Here is a 24,006-nt window from a genome sequence, read left to right as displayed (position 1 = left end):
ATACTTCCTCCCCAGCACCACGGACGTAATTTTGGGGGGGGACGGGGGGGGACATGTCCCCCCCACTTTTTCAAAAGCCGGCTTTGGTCCCCCCCAGTTTTTACGGTTAAAACCAAATATTTAAATAGCGACGAATCCATGTCCCCCCACTTTTGAAATCAAAATTACGTCCATGCCCAGCACACCACAGCATAGAAGAGACAGCTGGACACCACAATCTGATAGAACATCTGCAGGAGTTTTCTTACAGATGTTGAAAGACCCCAGCCTCCTCAGAAAGTAGAGCCGGCTCTGCCCCTTTCTGTACAGGAAGTCCGTGTTGGTTGACCAGTCCAACCTATCATCCAAGTGTAGTCCGAGATACCTGTAGATTTTAACCATCTGCATATCAACCCCCTCAATAGAGACAGGCTGTGTGGGTGGTCTGGTCCTGCGGAAGTCCACCACCATCTCCTTGTTCTCGGAGGTGTTTAGCAGCAGGTTATTCCTGTTGCACTATGCCACAATTCACCCACAAGGTGCCTGTACTCCTCCTCCTGCCCTCCTCGTACACAGGCCACAATGGCAGTATCGTCCGAAAACTTCTGCATTTGGCACGTCTCAGTGTTGTACTGGAAGTCTGAGGTGTAAATTGTGAAGAGGAATGGAGAGAGTACAGTCCCTTGTGGAGTCCCTGTGCTGCTGACCACAGTCTCTGATGTACAGTCCTTCAGCCTGACGTACTGAGGTCTACCAGTGAGGTAGTCAGTGATCCAGGAGACTAGGTACAGATCCACCTTCATCCTCACCAGCTTGTCTCCTAGTAGGAGGGGCTGAATGGTGTTGAAGGTGCTGGAAAAGTAAAAAAAACATGACTCTCACTGCACTGCCCCCTGTCCAGGTGAGAGTGGGTCCGGTGGAGAAAGTACAGTATGGCATCCTCCACCCATACTTTTATCTGTAGGCAAACTGCAGGGGGTCCATTGCATGTTGAACCTTGGGTCTGAGCTGGTGTAGAAGCAGACGTTCCAGGGTCTTCATGACGTGTGATGTAAGAGCAACTGGCCTGAAGTCATTGAGCTCACTTGGGTACTGGAACCAAGCAAGATGTCTTCCACAGTGTGGGGACCCTCCCTAAGCGCAGACACAGGTTGAAGATGTGCTGTGGGGGGGGGGGGCCAAGCTCAGCAGCACAGGACTGTAGTCTGGGACACACCTTAACTGGTCCAGCTGCCTTTCTATAGTGGAGTCTCCGCAGCTCACCTCTGACCTGTTCTGAAGTGAAGGTGAGTGGAGGGGGAGACAGGGGGGCTGCAGTGGTCTGCTGGGTGTGAAGAGGGGGAAGCGGGGGCTGTCCTGTCTGTGCTGTCTGCCAATGGGAGGATTTGATAACAAAGCGTATACGTACAAAGAAAACACAAACACTAACCAAACTGACACTAAACACTATAAACTTGAGTAATACAACACGAGAGAATAATCCTGAAACATACAAATTAGGCCACGCATAACATCTCGAAGCGAAATCAGATTTCATACAGCGACCGCATATTTACAAAGAATGTAACATAACCAACGCTTACTCCAAACCAGAAACAAGTTAGATTAAGTACACAACATAATGAAAGACAAACACCAAACAGCTGAACCAAAAAATGTGTGGCTAGATGCAAACAGAAAGATACCAACATGAAAACAAGACCAGACATAAAGGCAGGGCATAAAAGAACACTTGACAGGCGGGGGCAGGGCTAGTCATGACAATATTTCTTAATCTAGTAAATTGAGGTCAGTACAACCCATTGATCTGGAGGTTGTGTGTGAATCTCTAAGGCAGTTATAACTAACACACCAAAACGCTAACATTGCCCTTAAATGAATGTAACTGCAGTGGCTAACTGTGGTTGAAACAGTATCGATCCATTTTGTGCTAAGTTAGCCTTTCTAAAATGGCAAACTTACTGGGAGGAAACAATGGAATTAGAATTTTTATGTTCAGATGGTCTACAATTTGAGTTTTAGTGGAAGCAATAGCTGGTGATGCATGAGTTGCATCTTCACCCTCGTTAGCTTATACCAAGATGAGTTGTACATGTGAGGGGCTCTGGGTTCATATACCAGCTACGAGTTGTACATGTGAGTTACCAAGACAACAATTGGTGACAAATGCCAACAAATGGTAACCAACTCCAAGTTCCTTTATAAAAGATGGTTTTGGCTGAAGATGGCCAACAGTACACATTAACACCTCTGAATAAATGACGATATTAAAGGCCAAATTTCACTGCCATCTGCAGAGTAAAGTTGAGAACTGCCCAGGACAAGCCCTTGGCTGCAGAGTTTGGGTTCAAAGGTCATATTCCTAAAGCTGACTGTTACGATGTTGCAATCATGGATGACAAATATCCTGCTATTAGTTGGTTTCTGTGCATGTTTTGAGCAAATATTCTGATCTGATCAAAATATTTGTGTGTGCATACAGTAAGAGGGTCTAAAGGTGTCCACATTTCATCCATGATGTTATCTTATAGGAACTTCCCAAAGCAAACACAGTAGTTAGGAGGGGTCTGATTGTTGGTCAGGTTTAAACGTGTGGGAGTGTGAACACTTGGGACAGGGTGAGAGAAACACTAACAGGTGAGTTACTTTTACCTTTAAAGTTCCTGAATTTTCTTTTGTTCTATGTAAGCTAGTATGACTCACAGGCAGCACCATTTATGACTTTAGCACATTCTTACTGAAACTCACAAGTTTGACTATTAATTTTATAAAACTAATTGTATTTTATTTTTGTCACAGGTCCAGAACCTTCATGTTAAACAGACATTCGAGTTTGCATAAAACTGCTTTCCAGACTGTGGATCTCTGCATTAAGCTGAAATGACAGTAGGTCACGGTGTTTTCATCTTTCTTATATCATTTTGTAATCTAGACTTCTAACTGTCAGTTACTGACTTCATTTAAATTGGCTATGTTACACATTTTTATGTTCTTAAGCTTTTTTTGAAACTCTTCTAAACAGAATAGTTTTTTTGGGTGCATTTTAATTGTTTGTAGTTGAACATCACATCAGTTTCATTGTTTTTTTGACCATATGTATATTTCACAGTGTGCCTGTATGTTTCCACAGAACATGGTCTTTCTGGCTCTAGTGCTCCCTCTGCTGGTGGGAAGTACCTCTATTTCTCAGGATCTGTTTCCAACAGACTGCTCTGATGTCTATGCTAAAGGCCAAACGCTGAGTGGAGTGTACACCATCTACCCTGCAGGTGAAACACCTGTACAGGTGTACTGTGACATGGGCTGTTTGGGAAATAACTCAGAGGGAAGATGGACGGTATGTTAGGATGTTTCTCTCCCTTAGAGGAACTACAGTGTTGATCTCATTGCACATCTTATACATATATTAGAAAATAATCACCATTATTTGTTATTACTGTCATTGTTATAAATTCTGCCTCTTCACATGAAAATATATTGTTTAAAAATATATACTTTGATTTCACAAAGCTGACAAAATGGGTAATATTTGTCACCTATTCTATTTTTTTATTCAGTAAAGTATTGCATAATTAAATAAGTAATACATTAAGTCAATATATGATTATAATGAAACATTTTTTTTTACCGTTTGCAAAAACAATCTGGTGTGAAATTGTTTATGACAAATAAATTTCAAAGATAAAGCCGCACAAGCCTGTGGTTCCACTGACATGAAGAACTTTCACACTAGGTGTTTCAGAGGAGAATGGATGGCAGTGTGAATTTCTACAGACCGTGGAAACACTACAAGAACGGTTTTGGAAACAAATACGGAGAATACTGGCTGGGTGAGAATTTACAGATACATCTCACGCATTAGCATTAGCATTAGCATTAGCTCTCAGGGACACAAACAAAGGAACGATGTTCAAAACTGCAGTTGTAATAGTAAGGAAAAATGTAAAATGGAACAATATGAATAATAAATAAGAAATACAATACAGACCTGTCCAACCATTGATAGTCCTGCTAGGGTTAGGGTTATGTAATGTGTTTGCATTTTCACTTCAGCTTGATTAATACCTTTTATAACATGTGCATGTCCTGCACCCTCAGGGTTAGAGAATCTATATCAGCTCACACTCAAGAGGAAGTATGAGCTGAGAGTGGACCTGCAGGACTTTGAGGGAGTAACCGTGTACGCCCGGTACTCCTCTTTCTCTGTGGAATCTGAAGCTGAAGGATACAAACTCCATGTTAGTGGCTTCATCAATGGAGGAGCAGGTGAGAGAGAGAGAGAGAGAGAGAGAGAGAGAGAGAGAGAGAGAAGGGGAGAGGGATTGAAGTGTTGAATAGTGTAAAGGTGTAGTTACGGTCGTATGTGGTAGTGTAGGGTGTAGTACGATAATAGTGTATAGTACTCTGTAGAATGTAATTGTATGTAGTAGATTAATGGTTGTATTTTATCATTGACAGGTTCGTAAAGGTGTCTTTAAATGTAGCTACAATTGTATTAATGATTTGTTAAGTTATTGTCTTAACAAATAACTTAATTCACTGATCATACTTCACACTTAGTACATTCCATACTATTACTGTTCTACATCGTAATACACACCATGCTATTACACACTATGCCATCTTTGCATATGCAGGGCTTGTGACTGCAATACATGAGACTAATGATTATGCTTATGCAAAAATGTCTTTACATGTACCTTCATTGGTATTAATCAAATTGTCTTTGTATTGATTTCATAAGGTTGTGAATATTGAAAACATGCATGTACAGATGGTTCTGGTTGTGTTCAGGTGACTCCATGGCTACAAACAATGAACAGAAGTTCTCCACCTTCGACAAAGACCAAGACTCTCAAAAGGAGATGAACTGCGCTAGATCATTCCTGGGGGCGTTTTGGTACAGTGCCTGCCATCATGCCAACCCTAATGGGATTTATCTGTGGGGACGTGATGGCACCATTTTTGCCATTGGAAATGTGTGGTATCATTGGAAAACATATGATACTGGTCTTATGTCCATCGTTATGAAGATCAGACCTGTGACTTAAGTCCATGTGACACTCTGGATTTTTATATACCAGACATGTAAAAGCTATCAGACATGGTGACACATTATACTGTCCAATGATACTGTCAGCTGTTTTAAAATAAAAGAGTCACTACACCTGAACTGAATCAGAATTTGTGTATTTTATTTTCTGTTTTTTAAAGGGGGATCATGCACTCTCATGGTGTGTGTGTCGGGGCAAAATTTATATTTGGTCTTTCTGTAATCATATTCATCAGTATTCATATATGTATTCACCACTATTAGTAATAAGTGGAAAGGAAATCACTTTATTAAGGTATATTAAACATATGTACGGTCTAGGACACATTGATCAGTATATGCTCAGCAGGCCTGTAGTCTCTCTCTCGCTCTCTCTTCTCTTTATAGTAGTACTCCTTCTGAGTTAAAGGCAGATAGTCCTGAAGGTCTTGGGCCTGTAGATAAGGGCTTCAGACGTCAGAATGGTAGTATGTCTGTGTCTGACACCTGGCAAACCGGAGGAACAAGGAGACCTTTATATTTACATTTATGGAATTTGACAGACGCCCTTATCCAGAGCGACTTACATTTTTTATCTTATTTTTATACAAGTGAGCAATTGAGAGTTAAGGGCCTTGCTCAGGGGCACCTCAGTCATGGCCTCAGGTCTGGGAATCGAACCCATGACCCTCCGGTCACAAGACCAGTTCCCTACCACTAGGCCATGACTGCCCTTTGTCCGGGTACCCTGGCAGGGGAGGGGTGATAACTCACCCCATCACCTCACCTCATGTAAGCTTCGTGCTTAACACGTCACGGAAGTATGATGTAATGATGTAGCAGGAAATAGTATAAAAATATAGGCTGTGACAGGGGGGGCAGCTCTTGCAGACGCTCTTGAGTGTGTGTAGCAGAGATCTCTGGATCGATCCATCTTTCTATTTTTGTATCTTTTGTCTTTAATAAACTTTGTATTTTACTTTGATTCCATACCCAACTGCTGTTGACAGTTCTTGTTCACCATTACGTTTCCACGACAATAGTGAGTGTGTCTGTGTTGATGAGTGTGTCGGTGTTGGTGAGTGTGCCAGTATTGGTGAGGGTGGTGGTGAGTGTGATGTTGGTGATAAGTGTGTCAGTGGTGGTGAGTGTGCCAGTGTTGGTGATGGTAAGTGTGTCAGTGGTGGTGAGTGTGTCAGTGTTGGTGAGTGTGTCAGTGTTGGTGAGGGTGGTGGTGAGTGTGTCAGTGTTGAGGGTGGTGGTGAGTGTGTCAGTGGTGGTGAGTGTGATGATGGTGGTGAGTGTGTCAGTGTTGGTGAGGGTGGTGGTGAGTGTGTCAGTGTTTGCCACTGACGTCATTTCCACCTGTACTCCAAAGGTGACCTTTAACATTGCAGCATGATCATTTGATGCAAAGGAGAAACATATCAGAGTTCAGTCTTTTAACCTTGAAACATTTATCAAAGCTTACAAAGATCTTTGGAGAGCAGCACAAGTACACACAAACAATCTGCAGCACACCAAATACAGCTCTGATTAAACTCTCAGTCTTTTGTCTCCGTGAGAGCCCCCACCCCTGTTACTCACACCTGCTACTAGAGGTGTGCCAAAAAATCGATTCATATATCAAAAATCGATTCTCATTTACTACGATTCAGAATCGATTTTAAATGTCCCAAAATCGATTCTAAGTTGTGGTGAAATCTCGCGTTACGTAATTACAAAATTACGCGAGACTTTACGCAGCATGTTCTGGGACACACTCATGCACGGAAAAGGTTCAAAACACATGGAGGAAAGAGATATTCAACCTGTCCGGTCTTCATTTAAGGCAAAAATATGGGTTCATTTTGGTTTTTACCGAAGGCTGGGGAAGACCGAACTGGACACAATGTAGCTCGTGTGCAAGGCTTGTGTAACGCGGTGAGCACGGAAGCGTTAATATAGAGAAGGGTGAGAAATAATATAGAGAAGGATGGACCCAAGTGCCAGCTCGCAAGATCAAGACATTTGACACACGTCACATGTATTAGCGAGAGGGAAACGCGCACAGCGACCCAGAACGAACAAACAAAACAACACGGAAGACTCGATGCGCCAGAGAATAGAAACAAAAACCGTGAGGGCAAACAAACAAAAAACCAATGCAGAAAATACAACGTGTGAAAAATAACACTCAACCATAGTGAGACAGGAGGAAGAAACAAAACAACAACAGTAACAAAAAACAGCGCGGATAAATGCAACGCGAAAACGAAACCAAGGACACCAGCAGAAGTAACTGGCAAAAAACGCTGCAGCAAAATAAAACCCTTCCCAAAAATAAAGGCAAAACGGATAGGAAGGAATACAGGATTGGGAAAACTTGAGATGAGTCAGGAAGCGACGCATGAGATACTCGAATAAGTAAAGAGAAAGCATAACAGAGAGAGGTGGCGAGACCATTAAACGATAAGCAATCACAGAGAAAGCAGAGACTGGCTGAGAACGTATGGTTACGCCGGTTTAGTCTGGGACTGACTCTGGTGCCCCTAGCGACGGCTGGGGGAACTGCATCCGAGCCAGCCCTGACAGCTCGCAAAATGAAGCTCAAGAATTTTGGTAACAACAAAAACCATTTTATTTTACCAAAGCACTTAATTTTTGTTAATTAAATGTGAAAGACACTTAATTTTCTGTATTTGTCGTTTTGTCTTGCAAAGCAGACTGTAGTAGATCATGCAGATTTTATAGACTAAAGCAGACATTTTTATAAATCAAATCGTTTTTTGAATCGAAAATCGTTTGAATCGAAAATCGATTTTTGAATTGAATTGTGGCCCCCAAAATCGGAATCGAATCGAATCGTGAGATAGTAAATGATTCCCACCCCTAGGGGTGGGCGATACTCGGAATTTTGGTATCGATACGATACCAATACGATACTGGTCAGTATCGCCAATACCGATACCGATACTTCCAAACCGTTGGGGGGGGGGGGGGGGGGGGGGGGGGGTGATAGTTTTTACTTGAAATGTAAAAAGTGTCTATACTTTTTACTCGCGAAAGTATAATCCATTAATATAATAATTTATATTAAATTGTACATATTTTTGCTGATGCTGGTCCAGCGTGTCGCGTGCCAGTGATTATGCCTCGTGCCAATGGTGGCATGCATGCCATAGGTTGCCGACCCCTGCTGTAAACGGTCAACCAGTTTCAGCTGTGGAAAATTCAATTAAAACAGGCGAATACACCACAATTAAGCCAACTACAGGAAAGTCTGATGTATGGAAGTCATATTCCATTATAATTAATGGAGAGGGAAATCGGCTTGTTGTGATTGATATCAGAAAGTGTTGGTGTACGTCACCTGACGACATGCATTTGGACTGTGGTAAGAAATGGGACAGCGGGATCCATCGCTATATTGCTGTTTTAATAAATACATAAGAAAATTTCAAGTACTAAATCTAATTAATTCAATTCATATTAGGATTGCGGGCGGGGGCGACAGAAATGTGTATGTGGCGGGCGGGTGCGGGATTAAAACAAGCTATTTTTTGGCCGGTGCGGGCGGGAGCGGGACTAAAACAAGCAGGTGTGGGCGGGAGCGGGATTAAAACAAGCGATTTTTTGGCGGGAGCGGGATTAAAACAAGCGGGAGCGGGATTAAAAAAGCAGTTCCGCGCAGACCTCTAAACTGCAGCAAAAGAATCAATATTTTCGCCGTGGTATCGATCCGATACCGATCCTCACCTTTGTATCGATACTATCGATATAAATATCGATCCGCCCACCCCTACTACCTGCTACATTATCAGAAAGAGAGTGTGGGGTCTGCGCTTACACTAGAGTCACACTATGTCCTTGCTCAAGTATTTTCTTGTACTCTTCCATTCACCCCACAATACTATAAATGTAGATACATAGACTGGCATGAACACACATGGATGGATATAAACTAACAAATGAGACAAACTCAGAACCAAGGAGAAACTTAAGTGCATTATTATATATATTATAAGAATAAATATTCAGAATCACAAGAAACACACCAACCATATACACTTATCTCCAATGCCAGACTGAACACAAACTACATAAATACATGAGCTAGTGGCAAAAAAATGAGACAAACCTGTGTAGGTACCATGCTAACCCAGCAGGTGGCAGTACCACTGGCAACACATTGAACATCCTTGTTTGGACTGAAGAAAGGATGTGTCTAAACTATGTGGTATCCAGGGGCCTTATGTACTAACGGTGCGTACGGTACATATTTCTTGCAAACGGTCATATGTACTATATGTGATTTGAACGTGAGAAAGTGCGTACCCCCACGACACTTTCACTTTAGGCGTACGCATGTTTCTAATGTGTTTTCGTCAGTTAGCGACACTTAGAGGTGATGCATTGAAATTATAACTCGTTTACGCACACATTGTAGTAAGCCCTTATTGTGTAAAATAAAGTAAATTAATTAGACAATTAAACAGTAAATTTATCAGACAATTTAAGTGCCTTACTGAAATAATCATTCAACATGTTTCCACTTAAACAGTGCACTGGAGTTCTTGGGAGATGGCAGCGTTGGCATTACTGGATGATATTGCTAATGGCCGAATTCTTGGAGAGCGGGTTTTCCGTGACCATTATGATTTTTTGGACCATGATGATGAGTGGCTTATAAGCTGTTTCAGATTTCCAAGAGCTGTCCTCTTGTGCTGAGTTGGGTCCAGTTTTGGAGAGAGAAACGTGAGGAGTCGCGCATTGCCAGTTCCTTTACAGGTGCTGACAACGCTCAGCTTCCTGGCGACTGGCTTGTTTTCAAAGAGAACTGGCAGACCAGTCGGGGATATCCCAGTCATCTTTGAGCCGGGCCATGCCAACTGTTTTGGATGGGATCATCTGCATGTCAGCTAGGTATAGGTCAAAGTCAAAGTCAAATTTATTTATATAGCGCTTTTCAAAACACATGTTGTCACAAAGCAGCTTTACAATCGTATGGGTCCAGATCCCTAATGAGCAAGCCAAAGGGGACAGTGGCAAGGAAAAACTGTTATATGTTACACCTCCAGGTGTGTAGGTTGGGTAGTAGCACTTATGGATGAAATTTGGGTAGCAGGATAAACAGAAGACACGATGAGCCAGTGTGTTCAGTTTGAGTTCTCAGATTCATCTTTTTCTCTTTATTAAACATACAAAACTTTCTTTTCTATTTACCTTTGGTCTGTTATTTTGTCCTTTTTGCAGTTTAACACAACTCTGCATAATAATATCTGCATGTCACATACACTCACAAGAATACGTTTAGCTTATCTTTTAACACTACAAATAGCGGTGTAAATCACAGAAACCAGCACGGTACTAATAAACTTTATTCTCAACATTAATTATTACACTTTAAATAATAATTAACTAAACGATGTATTCAAGAATATATGTATATATTAGGGGTGGGACATGATTTAAAAAATTAATCGAATTAATTAGAAGCTTTGCAATTAATTAATCAAAATTAATCACATTTCAATATTTAACATGAGAAATATTAATTTAAGTTTAAATGATGAATGAATCAATGAACATAATCATAAACTTCAACATCTTGTTTATTTTTCCACCAGTCTACTACACAGACCAATAAATGAGTGCAGAAAACAGAGCAAACAGTTTTCATAACACTGGAAATTCTGACCAAAATTTTTATTTTTTATTTTTATAAATTTATTTTTATGAATAAATTATGTTTATTTTTGGGAGTTTTGCTCAGGATATTGGAAGAATAAGAAGAACTGAAGTAAATCAGAAGATGTTTTTAATATCATTTTAGATGGTAGACTTTCTTTACGGTAATTTCCCAGGCCTCTGCCACAGGCATCTCCATAGTGCCTAGAAGTGGTCTTCTGCATGCTCAAAGCAAATGACTGGATCTTCCATTCATCATCTATAATATGAGCTGTCACACCAAGATAATTCTTGTTGCTAACAGAGGTCCAGTGATCCCCAGTCAGAGCAACATTTGTGGCGCTCTTCACAATAACCTGTTTTACTTCCCTTTCCTCATCATACAGCTGCTGGACTTTCTTCGACATTGGCTGCATCTCAATTCAGGGGCTGCAACCTACGTAGACCGCGTAGACCGCAGCCCACGGTGGCCACACACTTCGAAGGCAGGGTAGGCGGCATCTCACGGCTGTTAAATGAAACAGTCTAGTCTTCGCAAGACGTATGTTTGCGTGACCACGCTCTGCCCCGTTACATACGTGTTAGCGAGCTGTCCGACAAATATCACATCACCCACAAATGCCTAAAAGAAAATGCGTTGAACATGTATTCACATGTTTGGCGGGAAGTATAACTTCATAACAAAATTCAATGTATTTTTATAAACGTTACTCTTTAGTAAATACTCAAAGCACATGTTTACCTGCAATATCATTAATAACTGGCATGTTATTTAGCATCTCATTGCAATATAAATGTCCATATTTTAAAAATACCGACATTTAAAAACTAATTCTTCGGCCCGTACACTAGACTCCGCCTGTTTATTGTTCATAGAGCAATGAATCCTGGGATATGGTGGGACGCGAAGGATACTCAGATGCATCCTTCGTTTTCGGGGTTTTGAAGGCTACATTCGTCGGCCGCATAAGAAGGAGCCCACGAATTGGGACAGCCTCGTCGCGGTGCAGTGACGTAACCGGCCTACAAATGCGCACTTCGTGGGCTGCAGCCCCTGAATTGAGATACACCTATTGTCTTTCTGGAAGGCAGTTCGTAACTTTCATCAGCTGACGCAATTTGCAGCACTTCTTGTAAAGAAGTGCAAATAACACTATTTTTGTTTGTACTTCCTTCCATCTGGAAGTTTCTTATATTTAAATTTCGCATCCACCAGCATAGCCTCTTTGGTAATCTCCATGCTCATTTTATTGTGCGTCCATATAATCTGTATGCCCGGAACTCATGCACTGAGAAACATTCCACGGTGCAAAAGTGTCTCGTGCGTTAAATGCGTTAAAATGCGTTGTTTTAGTTCATTATTTTCTCTGTAATTAATTAATCAAAATTAACGCGTTAAAGTCTCACCACTAGTGTGTATATATATATAAATGTAGCTATATAATTATACACCTATATATTCATATATATTATATCACATACACATTCACTATAAACCATTCCATTTCTCAATTACACAGTACCAAATATTCTGGTAACCCATATTAAACTCTGGGTAAACTGAGTTTATTACACTATTTCTGCATTGAGAATATAAAATTGACTAAAGTATAAAAGTAGAATAGAACTGAATGTCAACAGGACCAATATTAATAAAATAAAACAATTACTCAAATGTAGCTTATTGTCACGTAGGGCTACGCCCCCTCTCCTAACTGTCACTCCTGTGTTCCTTGCCCGTTGATCCCGCCCTGCTCGTCTGTCTCTATGGTTTCCCATTGTCTTCCACGCCCTTGTCATCAGTGTTGTCACCTGGTCCTAGTCTAGTCCTGTGTACTTATAGTCCTTGTATTGCCCATGTCTGGTATCGGTTGTTTTGTGCATTCTTGTTTCTACGCCTTGTTGTTTCACCTACAATCTCCTTGTGTTCCTGCCTGGTCCGTGAGTCCTCCCTGTTCGTGTTATTCGTCATGTCCGTTCGTATTTCATGTCCTGATTGCCCTCCCGTTATGACCCCTGCCTGTTTTATTGACCATGTCTTTGGAATTCCATTTAATAAATCTCGCTCTCCTCAGCGTTTGTGTCCGCCTCCCTGTTCTGCCTCGCGCAGAACGTTACACTTATTTAACTGGCAATAACCCATTAAATTGGTTGGCAGAGGCTCTAGCTGCGCTTAACATGTCCAAAGAGACTCATTTTATAGAAAAAACTACTAACTTAGAAAATACAAAAACTCACCACAGCTTAATCTAATCGTATGTACACATTTTCTCTGTTAAACATATTCAATCTATACACATTTATTATATTCGAGTGTATAACTGCTGAATCAAGAGCTTTAGTTCAAAATGGCGATAGCCAAGCACATGGTGACAAGGCTGGAGTTACTAGTGCGGCTGAAAAACACGTGTGTGTAATGGTGGCAGCCAGGCACATAGCTAGGACCTATGTGACTAACCAGAGACTAACCAGAGTGAACACAATCATTACTGAGCCGGGTGATTAATACTAATAAGAGGAGAGGAGATAGCGACAAGCAGGCTAAAGTTGCTAACGCTAGCTAGCCTAAACGTCTGCCAACTAGGGTTGCCACCTAGGTCTGAATATTAAAAAGAAGAACAACCGGGACAGCCCGGGAAAACCGGGACAGGCACGTGAAAACCGGGACAGTCCCGGGAAAACCGGGACAGGTGGCAACACTACTGCCAACGCATGCAACCAGGACCGGAGTGGGCCACTTTTTCAGCCCGGGAGATTCATGTCCAAATCCGACCCAAAATTATTTTTCCCTCCCAATCGGCCCAAACTAGAGATTGACATGAGCCGGCCCATCGGGAATCCTCCCGAATCTCCCGATTAGCCACTCCGGCTCTGCATGCAACTCATTTGACACAGTTAAATCTTCACACACTCACATATACTCATCAACCCTTATTATAGTACTTTGTACACTTTGATACTTCTACACTTTCACATTTTTACCCACCTGGAAAGCAGGATAAACAGAAGACATGATGAGTCAGTATGTTCAGTTTGAGTTCTCAGATTAATCTGAGAACAATTTCCTGTTGCCCATCTAAGCCACAGTCTAGCGCCCGCCCCTTGATTCTAGCTCCCCCTACAGAGATGGAAGCATAAAAAAACCATACAATAACCAATATACGCACAAACCAAGAGAATATACAAATAAAATATTAAATAAATAATTACCTTTATGTGACTACACATTCAGGCTGTCACATATATAAAGTTCCCATATGAAGCGGTTGACCAGGAAAACATTAAAGCACAATTTGCAGCGATAGCTGGTTTCCCTAATGTAATCAGAGTGACTGCACACACATTTCTATATCTACATCTGATATAGAAATGTCTAAGGAGGACATCTGAGGAGGAATTTGCTTATGTGAATAGAAAGAACTTTAATTCCATAAATGTGCAAAATAATCTGTGATGCAAAAATGTGCCTCACTAATGTAGTGGCACATTGGCCTGTATCAACCCATGATTCGTATGTAGCGGATACACTGGGTATTTATGGATTATGAACGGGGCACCATCCTGATTGCTCAGGAACCAATATTGTGATAATGGAGATAGGTGGAATATGGTTTAATCAGTCTCATTACTAAAGGGTTAAACTGAAATCAATGTCTGTCAGCCAAACAGACTCTAACTTAACTAAAAGAAAATGTGCTTGACTTGAAAGACTAGATAAAATGAAAGTAAGTTGGACGACGACACAGAAAATAAAGAAAAAATATAATATAGAAGAATCTTCTGTTGGACTCCATGAGAGCTTTAATTACGGTCTTTTGGCATTGCTCCAGTGGAATCTGCGGTGTTCGGCTTGAGTCCAACAAACTGTTGGTCGCGATGGTTTGGTGTGTTTCCAACGAGTTCAAGTCTCTGAGCCTCTGCGAGTCTGGCGAAATTCTCCAAGTCCTTCCAAGTCTGCCAGGCTGATTGTCTCTCCTTGAGCAAGGGTTTTTAACCAACTTTTAGGGGCGTCATCGTAAGGCACTTTCTTGGTCATCATGTCATTGACCATTGGGCCTTGATTATTGAATATTCATTACCTCTGCCCGGACAGAGGAGGGGGGGGGGCGTCTTTCCAGGTCCAGTTAATGAATGACAAAAGGCAGATGCACAATTTGAAGACAAAAGGGAATTCCCTATTCCTAAATAAGACTTACATACTCTGCCTAAATAAGTATTAGTTTGGTGCCATCAGCCTACACATTGAGCCATTCTGAATTTTCGCTTTTGGACAATAAATGACACAATGTACCAACAGGCATGAATCTGAGGTCACACATAAGCACACATGAAAATGATTACATTTGATGAGTAACATAAAAACTAATACATAGATATGCATATGCCGAATATATCACATTACATGTTGATACTTGGTTATATATAAATCTAATTTAATACTACTCTCATGGCCTCCAACCCCGGGAACTCCACTTCCCAGCATGCCCCACCATGAAGGCGAAGATCCGCCCCCCCAGAGTTTTAGACACCTGTCGCCTATTAGCTAGGTTCTATATAAGACCAGACATGTGAACAAGTCACTAAGTTGCAAGTAACAAGTCTCAAGTCTTCACAATCAAGTCTCGAGTCAAGTCCCAAGTCAATACAGTCAAGTCTCGAGTCAAGTCCTAAGTCTTAAACTTCAAGTCCTAGTCAAGTCACTAGATATAATTTCAATATTTAACACAATTGATACAGTTGATTAGTAGTATATTAAGTTAGTCAGACTAACGTTAGGCGTTTAAGTGTTTTGGTTCGCTTGAGTGAGATGTCGTTGCAATTGTCGTCACACCCCCCCAACCCCCAACCAACCCCCCCCCCCCCCCCCCCCCCCCCGCCACCCACCGTTCGCCTCAGTGACGTTCGTTCGTCCATCCGTCCAGAGGTACCCACCGAAAGCCCAGCCCCCTCCCTTTACTACTGTGTTAGCAAACCTGACAAGTTTGATGGTATTCCGGAAGCCTGCCATGGATTCTTACTGCAATGCGAAATCTACTTCAACAATAATCCCCCTAGTCCTGATAGTAGTAAAGTCACCTTTTTTATTTCACGCCTCACCGGAGAGGCCTTGGAGTGGGCTATTGTTACATGGGAGAATGCGAGGGAGCTGACGTATGATCAGTTCCTCACTCAGTTTTTGGCGGAGTTCAATCACCCCCATGGGGGAAGATCTTGCGGGGAACTCCTTCCCAAACTGAGACAAGACAGGCGCTCAGTAGCAGTCTATGCGCGAGAGTTTCACACTATTGCAACCATGCGGATGGAACGAGGCTGCTCTCACGGTTACTTACCGTAACGGTTTGAAAACGGAGGTCCTCCAAAAATTGGCCTGTCGGGGCAAGAGTCTCGGTTTGGACCAGCTCATTGCGCTCATGATCCGCATAGACCATCTGCTAAGCGAGCGTAGAAGCAACCAGCCCAGGCAGGTCGCCATCATCACCTAACATCACCCGAGAGACTGAGCACCACATGATGGTGGAACCAATGCAGTGCGATTCCTCTGGCCTCACTCTGGAGGAACGAAGAAGGCGCTTTGAGGACAATCTATGCTTGTATTGTGGGCAACCCGGACATGTAATGAGAAATAAATGTGAATGTGTCATATTTTGTCAATTGTGATTTTTCACCACAATCAAAATTTGTCCTCTGCTTTTTACCCACCTGTGCAGTTAGAACACACATACACACACACTAGTGATTACTAGGGGGCTGTGGATGACACTTGCCCAGAGCGGTGGGCAGCCCTAGCCCGGGGAGCAGTTGGGGTTAGGTGCCTTGCTCAAGAGCACCTCAGTCATGGCCTCAGGTCTGTGAATCGAACCCACGACCCTCCGGTCACAAAACCAGTTCCCTACCACCAGGCCATGACTGCCCTGAATTGCGCCCAGACCATCAGAAATAAACCTGGCAACCAACTCAGGACCACCAGGGTGTTGATCAACCAGAGTTGTGCAAATCATTCACTCTTCCAGACATACTTCATTCACCTGCCACTGTATCTGTTTCCACAGCGCTAGTCGATTCGGGAGCTGAGGGGAATTTCATTAACGAGGCTCCCGCGGTGGATTTGGGGTTCACACTTGAACCCCTCGTCCGACACATCTCCTTGTCCACTCTGGATGGGGTATCCGTAGGAGGGGGTTCTGTGTGTAAATAAACCGTTCCTATTAAAGTACAGATTGGCGCATTACACTCTGAGGATATGTTGTTCTTTGTGGTTAGTTCATCTGTGTTCCCAATAGTTTCGTAAACACAACCCACATATTTTCTGGAAGACCCGAGAGTTAGTTAAGTGGTCCTCTTACTGCTTGGAGAATTGTATGCAAACCGCTGGTCTACAACTCTTATTGGAACAAATATAACAATAATTTCATTAAGTTAAAGAGGACAAATGCCAAGAAGACCATCACCAGAACCTTAAAATCTATTCTAAAACTGACAGATAACCTGTGCAGTGAGTACACTATAAACCCGGATTTGGTTTTAATAAATTGTTTTAGTAATCATTAATTATTATTTCATGTTTTGTAAAAAAAATATTGCCATTACTAAATAAAACTAGTTGTTATCATTACTGAGCTGAAATAGGCATTACAATGATTATGTTAAGTAAAGATAACTGAATATGTTAAGTTTATGTTTGGTAGGGGTGGGGCCTGTTTGAATCGGACCACTGCACAGTGCACATGAAGAGTTATTCTGGTTGTGCATATTGTTTAAAGAACCTTTCGTTTTCACCCCACTGCAGCCCAAATGTATGAGTTTAGAAATGAGTGTTTCTTCAAATGAGTATTTGCAACGTTGTCAGCTTTCAGTGCATGTAACTTATTTAGTTAACGCTAATATATTCTTATCGGTTCATATAGCGCTAGAACATGTGTCTGGCATTCCTGTTCGATCATAGTTTAATTATAACCGTAGTGTTGAAATACGTGTTCTGACGGTTCGGAGTTTATGGCTAATTTTAACTATTAATATTATATATTTTTATATTGAAGCGTTGGTCCAATTGGGGGTGGCGCTACTTCCCATGAGTCCCTGTGACTCCGGTAGGCTATCGTTCTCTGTTAATGTGATGTCTATGCATGTGTTGATTGATTGTGTACTTGATTATGTGTGTTACTTGGTTTAAGTTTCCCTTCATCAGTTTATGTAGTTGTACTGTGTGAATTATTTCATGCCCTGTTTGTGTAGTGTTGTCGTGTTATTGCCCTTCCCTCATGTTTCGTGTCTAAATTAAGTGTTCTGCGTGATCGTGGTCTCTTGCGTGAGTAGGTTGCTGAGGCAAATTTAATAAAATAGCCTTGTTGTGTTGCAATGGATCTGTTTGCTACCTCTCCTTCCTAAACCATGCCACAATATTGTTATAATTGAATGTGAACTAGAGTGAAGACCACTAAAGAAAAGTTGATTTGTCCATTGCATCCACTTAAGAGTCTATGCTAATACAACTTAACTTCTTTAGTTTCTCTTTGTGCAAAAACTTAAGTAATTAAGACAATGGGTTTCCACGCAATTTTCTAGCAAAGTCAACTAATCAGGGTTAAGAGTGTAGAGTGTGGATTTAATATAATCTGTCTGAAGGTCAGGGCCTGTCAAATCTTTCTTCCTGGTGTTAATTCAAAACATTTTAACAAATAAATCAATATATCTTGTGTAAAAACAGCCCACAGTCATTAACAAAAATTGAAAATGTGAAATGAAGCCATTTGGCCACATCAATGGAGGAGCAAGAGAGAGGAAGTGAGAGAGAGAGAGACAGAGAGAGAGACAGAGGTGAGAAAGAGAGAGAGGAGGTGAGAAAGAGAGAGACTTGGAGATAGAAAGAGAGAGAGAGGGAGACTTGGAGATAGAAAGAGAGAGAGAGAGAGAGGAGGTGAGAGAGAGAGACTTGGAGATAGAAAGAGAGAGAGAGATGGAAGTGAATACCCAGTCTAAATACACATCCTGTGTGGAACAAAGGAGGACAGGTGTGTGTGGTTCAGTTGTGTAGTGTGTACTAGTGTGGTGTGTGTGTGGTAGTTGTAGTGCGTAGTGTGTAGTATATAACACTACATTGGTAATGCACTACAGGAAATTATTGTTCTAAATAATAACTACACAATTATTGTCCTACACAGTTATACATGCTATTACTTTACTACTACATACTATAACTGTGGTACATAGTACTACACACTATTATTTGTCTACAGAGTACTACATATTATGATCATACTTCACACTTAGTACATTCCATACTATTACTGTTCTACATCGTAATACATTTACATTTTAAGGCATTTGGCAGACACCCTTATCCAGAGCGACTTACATTTTTTTAAATCTAATTTTTGTACAAGTGAGCAATTGAGGGTTAAGGGCCTTGCTCAGGGGCACCTCAGTCATGGCCTCAGGTCTGGGAATCGAACCCACGAGCCTCCGGTCACAAGACTAATGATTATGCATATGCAAAAATGTCTTTACATGTACCTTCATTTGTATTAATCAAATTGTCTTTGTAATGATTTCATAAGTTTGTGAATATTGAAAACATGCCTGTACAGATGGTTCTGGTTGTGTTCAGGTGAATCCATGGTTACACACAATGAACAGAAGTTCTCCACCTTTAACAAAGACCAAAGCTCTTTTAGGGATGAGAACTGTGCTAGAACATACCTGGGGGCGTTTTGGTACAATGTCTTTCACCATGCCAACCCCAATGGGATTTATCTGTGGAGACGTGATAGCACTCATTATGCCACGGGAAGTGTGTGGTACCAATGGAAAGGTTTTGAAAATGGTCTTAAGTCCATTGTTATGAAGATCAGACCTGTTCATGTGTCACCCTATTTGATGGACTTTTTTTAATCAGACTGTCCAATCATACAGTCCAACTGTTTTTAATTGGTTTCTTCATCTCATACAGCACAGATTCAGGAAATGTGTTCAGTTGTGAAAATGGGAAATTTTGACATATCAGGACTGGGTGAACACGGAAGTTTCATAACCCTTTCGTAACCCTTTCATAAGTTTAGGAACCCGTTCTGACTGAAAACCTGTCCTCCCTCCATATTCCAAGAGAGGTTATGTGGCTTGTTAATATGGCTTATTGTTTTGTAACTGTCTGACCAGTGTAACTAAACCAAGCAGTAGGACGTTTTGCCTGTTTTTGCTTTTGGTTTGGTTTTGTTTGTTTTGGTTTTGTGATTACAAATATTGATATCCTGCTGTCCTGTTTTGTAAACTGAATAAACAGACAAAAAGCCAAAAAAACGGGCAAGGTGATGGGCAAGGTGAGCGAAATAAAATGAAAGCGATCATGCCAAGTCTCAGGGAAAAAGGATGGTTTAGTATAGAAAGTGCGCAAACCAAAAACCCGTGACTTGATCCAAATTAAGGATATAATAACCAGCGGTCAACTGGTACAAAGACAAGACATATATAGACAAACAAACGACCCTCAGGTGAGACGGATCACGGGCTCCGCCCACCTGAGGGACGAACACAACGCCCACAACAACAGGACAGCTGCCGCTGTATACGGGGGTGACCAGTAGGGGGCCCGCCGTACCGTGACAGAAGCTATCTTGCCACAGTATAAAAATGTCATTATTTTATTCTTAGATGTTTAATTTGAAATGTGATGTGAAAACACAAAATATTTTAATAAACACGACTTGGTACACACATGTAGTAAAATACTGTCATTTAATAATATTTTTTATTCTACCATTCATGATGAACTGTGTTTTGAACATATTACATATACACTCACTGGCCACTTTATTAGGTACACCTGTCCAACTGCTCATTAATGCAAACGTCAGCCAATCATATGGAATGGGAAATTTTGACATATCAGGACTGGGTGAACACGGAAGTTTCATAACCCTTTCGTAACCCTTTACATAAGTTTAGGAACCCGTTCTGACTGAAAACCTGTCCTCCCTCCATATTCCAAGAGAGGTTATGTGGCTTATGGAAACAACTCAATGCATTTAGGCATGTAGACATGGCCAAGATGATCTGCTGCATTTCAAACCTGTGACGGGCAGGGTGAGCGAAAATAAATGGAAGCGATCACGCCAAGTCTCAGGGAAATAGGATGGTTTAATATGTAAAGTGCGCAAACCAAAACCCGTGAACTGATCCGAATTAAGGATATAATAACCAGCAGTCAACTGGTACAAAGACAAGACATATATAGACGAACAAACGACCCTCAGGTGAGACGGATCGCGGGCTCCGCCCACCTGAGGGACGAACACAACGCCACACCCACAGGACAAGCTGCTGCTGTAGACGGGGGCGACCAGTAGGGGGCCGCCGTACCGTGACAGATCCCCCCTCCAAGCCGCACTCCCCTCCACCGGCTGTGCGGCCTACAGCAGCAGCACACAAAACAAAGGGGCAGGCAGGCAGGGACAAGGGACACACCCCCTGTAGTCCCGGAGCTGAAACACAAAACACAAACAGGTTAGCTCGCCTACCTGGGCGGGACCCTGGACCGACTGGGCCGTCAACAAGACAAAACCACGCCCCGGTCGGTCACAGGGCCCTCACGCCCTAACCGGCCTTAAGCCGCATAGCCCCACAGGTGCGAGGACGGCGGGCCACGGCTCCGTGTCCGTCCGGGGTGTATGTGTGCAGGTTACCTCCCTGGGGCGTGGCTAAGTCACCTCCTGGACCTACCTCCTCCCGGAGCTGGCCCCTGCCTTCTGCTAGGGGCCACCCCAGCCTCCTGGGGAGTCAGCCCCAGCCGGAGCCTGACTTTACGAGGTGGACTCCTCCACCAAACCCAGGAGCGCCAGAGACCGAGGCCCAGAGCACCCTTATCGCGGGCTGGGGAACAGCCCCCAAGGGCCTCCTGGTCACCCCGAGCAGGAGGGAGGATCTCCATCCTCAGCAGGAGCTCTTCGGACCAGAGCCCTATCGTCCCCAAACATCCGGGGGCCCCAGCCCTCTAGGGAGGGGCTCTTTCCGACCGGGCTCCGGTCACCCTACAACATAAGGGGGCTCCTGCCAGCTGGAGACCCCCACAAGGTCCAGGACTGCCACGATCCACCACCAGGGAGAAGCACCTGCACATAAAACACAAAAAGCACACACACACCCACACACACCAACACAAAACACATACGCGCACTTACCCTGACCATCTCGGCACCCCGCATCCGGGGGGAGGGGTCTCCATCTCAGCAGGAGGGGACACCAAACAACTCACCTGATGCATCAGGAGAGGGGCCCCTACCGGCTCCGGAGAACACCCTCGACTCCCTGGTCAGGGCCTCCCTTAGGAGCGACGCCCTCCGTGCCACTCCCCGTGGCACGGGACCATCACTGGTCCACCCCCACACACACACTCAAGGGGGAGGAGCATGTGTGGAATTACACACAACAGTTCACAAGCACGCTAAAACAAAACGAACACGAAAAGACAAAATACAAAAGACAAATGGACAGGACCAACACACGCGCGCTCTGTAAATGGTGACGCAACCACTCCGGCTCGCAGTCGCTCCCTAATTCCAACACGGAACACATGGGGAGCGAGGCGACAAAAGCGAGTGATACTCGCGTCACGGTTTACAGGGACGCGCCTCCCCAGCTCGCAGTCGCTCACAACACACAAACGCAACACAGAGAGCGAGGCGACAATGCCGAGAGGCACTCGTGTCTCACACGCACAACATTCAAACGTGTGTGTGCAGCACGCTTCGGTCCCGCTGTCCACACACACACACACATTACGACAAAAAAAAAACGAAACGCACATCCATAAAAGAGGAGCTTTACGGGGGTAACGGACTCCAGTCCTCGCCGTGTTTCAAACAATACACTAGATAAACGAACATTTAAACACGGCGGGACGAGTGGAGACCGACCCAGCTCACTCTCATATGAAACATACAACACCACGCAGACAAACACTTACCACGAGACATGACCACGAACGAAGGAAAAAGCAAAGGAGACTGGCGGCTTCCGAAGGTGGCTGGTTATTCTGTGACGGGCAGGGTGAGCGAAAATAAATGGAAGCGATCACGCCAAGTCTCAGGGAAATAGGATGGTTTAATATGTAAAGTGCGCAAACCAAAACCCGTGAACTGATCCGAATTAAGGATATAATAACCAGCAGTCAACTGGTACAAAGACAAGACATATATAGACGAACAAACGACCCTCAGGTGAGACGGATCGCGGGCTCCGCCCACCTGAGGGACGAACACAACGCCACACCCACAGGACAAGCTGCTGCTGTAGACGGGGGCGACCAGTAGGGGGCCGCCGTACCGTGACAAAACCAAGCATCAGAACGGGGAAGAAAGGTGATTTAAGGGACTTTGAATGTGACATGGTTGTTGGCGCCAGATGGGCTGGTCTGAATATTTCTCAAACTGCTGATCTACTGGGATTTTCACACACAACCATCTCTAGGGTTTACAGAGAAAATATCCAGTGAGCAGCAGTTCTGTGGGCACAAATGCCTTGCTGATCCCAGAGATCAGAGGAGAATGGCCAGACTGGTTCGAGCTGATGCAATGGCAACAGTAACTCAAACAACCAAGAAGAGCATCTCTGAAAGCACAACATGTTGAACCTTGAGGAGGATGGGCTACAGCAGCAGAAGACCACGCCTTGTGCCACTCCTGTTAGCTAAGAACAGGAAACTGAGACTACAATTTGCACAGGCTCACCAAAATTGGACAATAGAAGATATGTAATGCAAATACGTTGCCTGGTCTGATGAGTCTTGATTTCTGCTGCAACATTCGGATGGTAGGGTCAGAATTTGGCATCAACAACATGAGAGCATGGATCCATCCTGCCTTGTATCAATGCTTCAGTCTGGTGGTGGTGGTGCAATGGTGTGGGGAATATTTTCATTGCACACGTTGGGCCCATTAGTACGAATTGAGCATCGTGTCAACACCACAGCCTACCTGAGTATTGTTTCTGATCATGTCCATCCCTTTATGACCACAGTGTACCCATCTTCTGGTGGCTACTTCCAGCAGGATAACGTGCCATGTCATTAAACTTGAATCATCTCAGAATGGTTTCTTGAACACGACAATGAGTTCACTGTACTCAAATGGCCTCCACAGTCACCAGGTCTCAGTCCAATAGAACACCTTTAGGATGTGGTGGAACGGGAGATTCACATCATGGATGTGCAGCCGACAAATCTGCAGCAACTGTGTGATGCAAGAAGGATTAAGGCCGTTCTAAAGGCAAAAGGGGGTCAACCTGGTACTAGCAAGATGTACCTAATAAAGTGGCCAGTGAGTGTATATCTATAA

The 24,006-nt window shown here is 43.2% G+C and overlaps 1 protein-coding gene across 2 annotated transcripts; it reads left to right on the top strand.

Annotated features, from left to right (window-relative positions):
* The first annotated feature begins 2,547 nt into the window (after positions 1-2,547).
* On the top strand, positions 2,548-5,157 carry LOC143484511 (microfibril-associated glycoprotein 4-like). Of its 2 annotated transcripts, XM_076983258.1 has the most exons (6): positions 2,548-2,616; positions 2,779-2,865; positions 3,110-3,316; positions 3,713-3,809; positions 4,078-4,245; positions 4,774-5,157. In XM_076983258.1, the coding sequence occupies exons 2-6, from the start codon at positions 2,860-2,862 to the stop codon at positions 5,028-5,030; spliced, it is 735 nt and encodes a 244-aa protein (XP_076839373.1). In that variant the 5' UTR covers positions 2,548-2,616; positions 2,779-2,859; the 3' UTR covers positions 5,031-5,157. The 2 variants fall into 2 exon arrangements, with proteins under 2 accessions (XP_076839373.1, XP_076839372.1); XM_076983257.1 differs by lacking the exons at positions 2,548-2,616; positions 2,779-2,865 and having other exon boundaries at positions 3,098-3,316.
* Positions 5,158-24,006: the final 18,849 nt, after the last annotated feature.

Source organism: Brachyhypopomus gauderio, chromosome 20 (genome assembly GCF_052324685.1).
Source record: "Brachyhypopomus gauderio isolate BG-103 chromosome 20, BGAUD_0.2, whole genome shotgun sequence".
Classification (NCBI taxonomy): Eukaryota; Metazoa; Chordata; class Actinopteri; order Gymnotiformes; family Hypopomidae; genus Brachyhypopomus; species Brachyhypopomus gauderio.
The sequence above is the reverse complement of the archived record's forward strand: the minus strand, read 5'-3'. Positions and strand labels throughout refer to the sequence as shown.

Coding starts and splice junctions, on each gene's coding strand:
- LOC143484511 (XM_076983257.1), top strand. CDS start 3,098: ATGTTTCCACAGAACATGGTCTTTCTGGCTCTAGTGCTCCCTCTGCTG. Junction 3,317..3,712: donor ACTCAGAGGGAAGATGGACG/GTATGTTAGGAT, acceptor CTTTCACACTAG/GTGTTTCAGAGGAGAATGGA. Junction 3,810..4,077: donor ATACGGAGAATACTGGCTGG/GTGAGAATTTAC, acceptor CTGCACCCTCAG/GGTTAGAGAATCTATATCAG.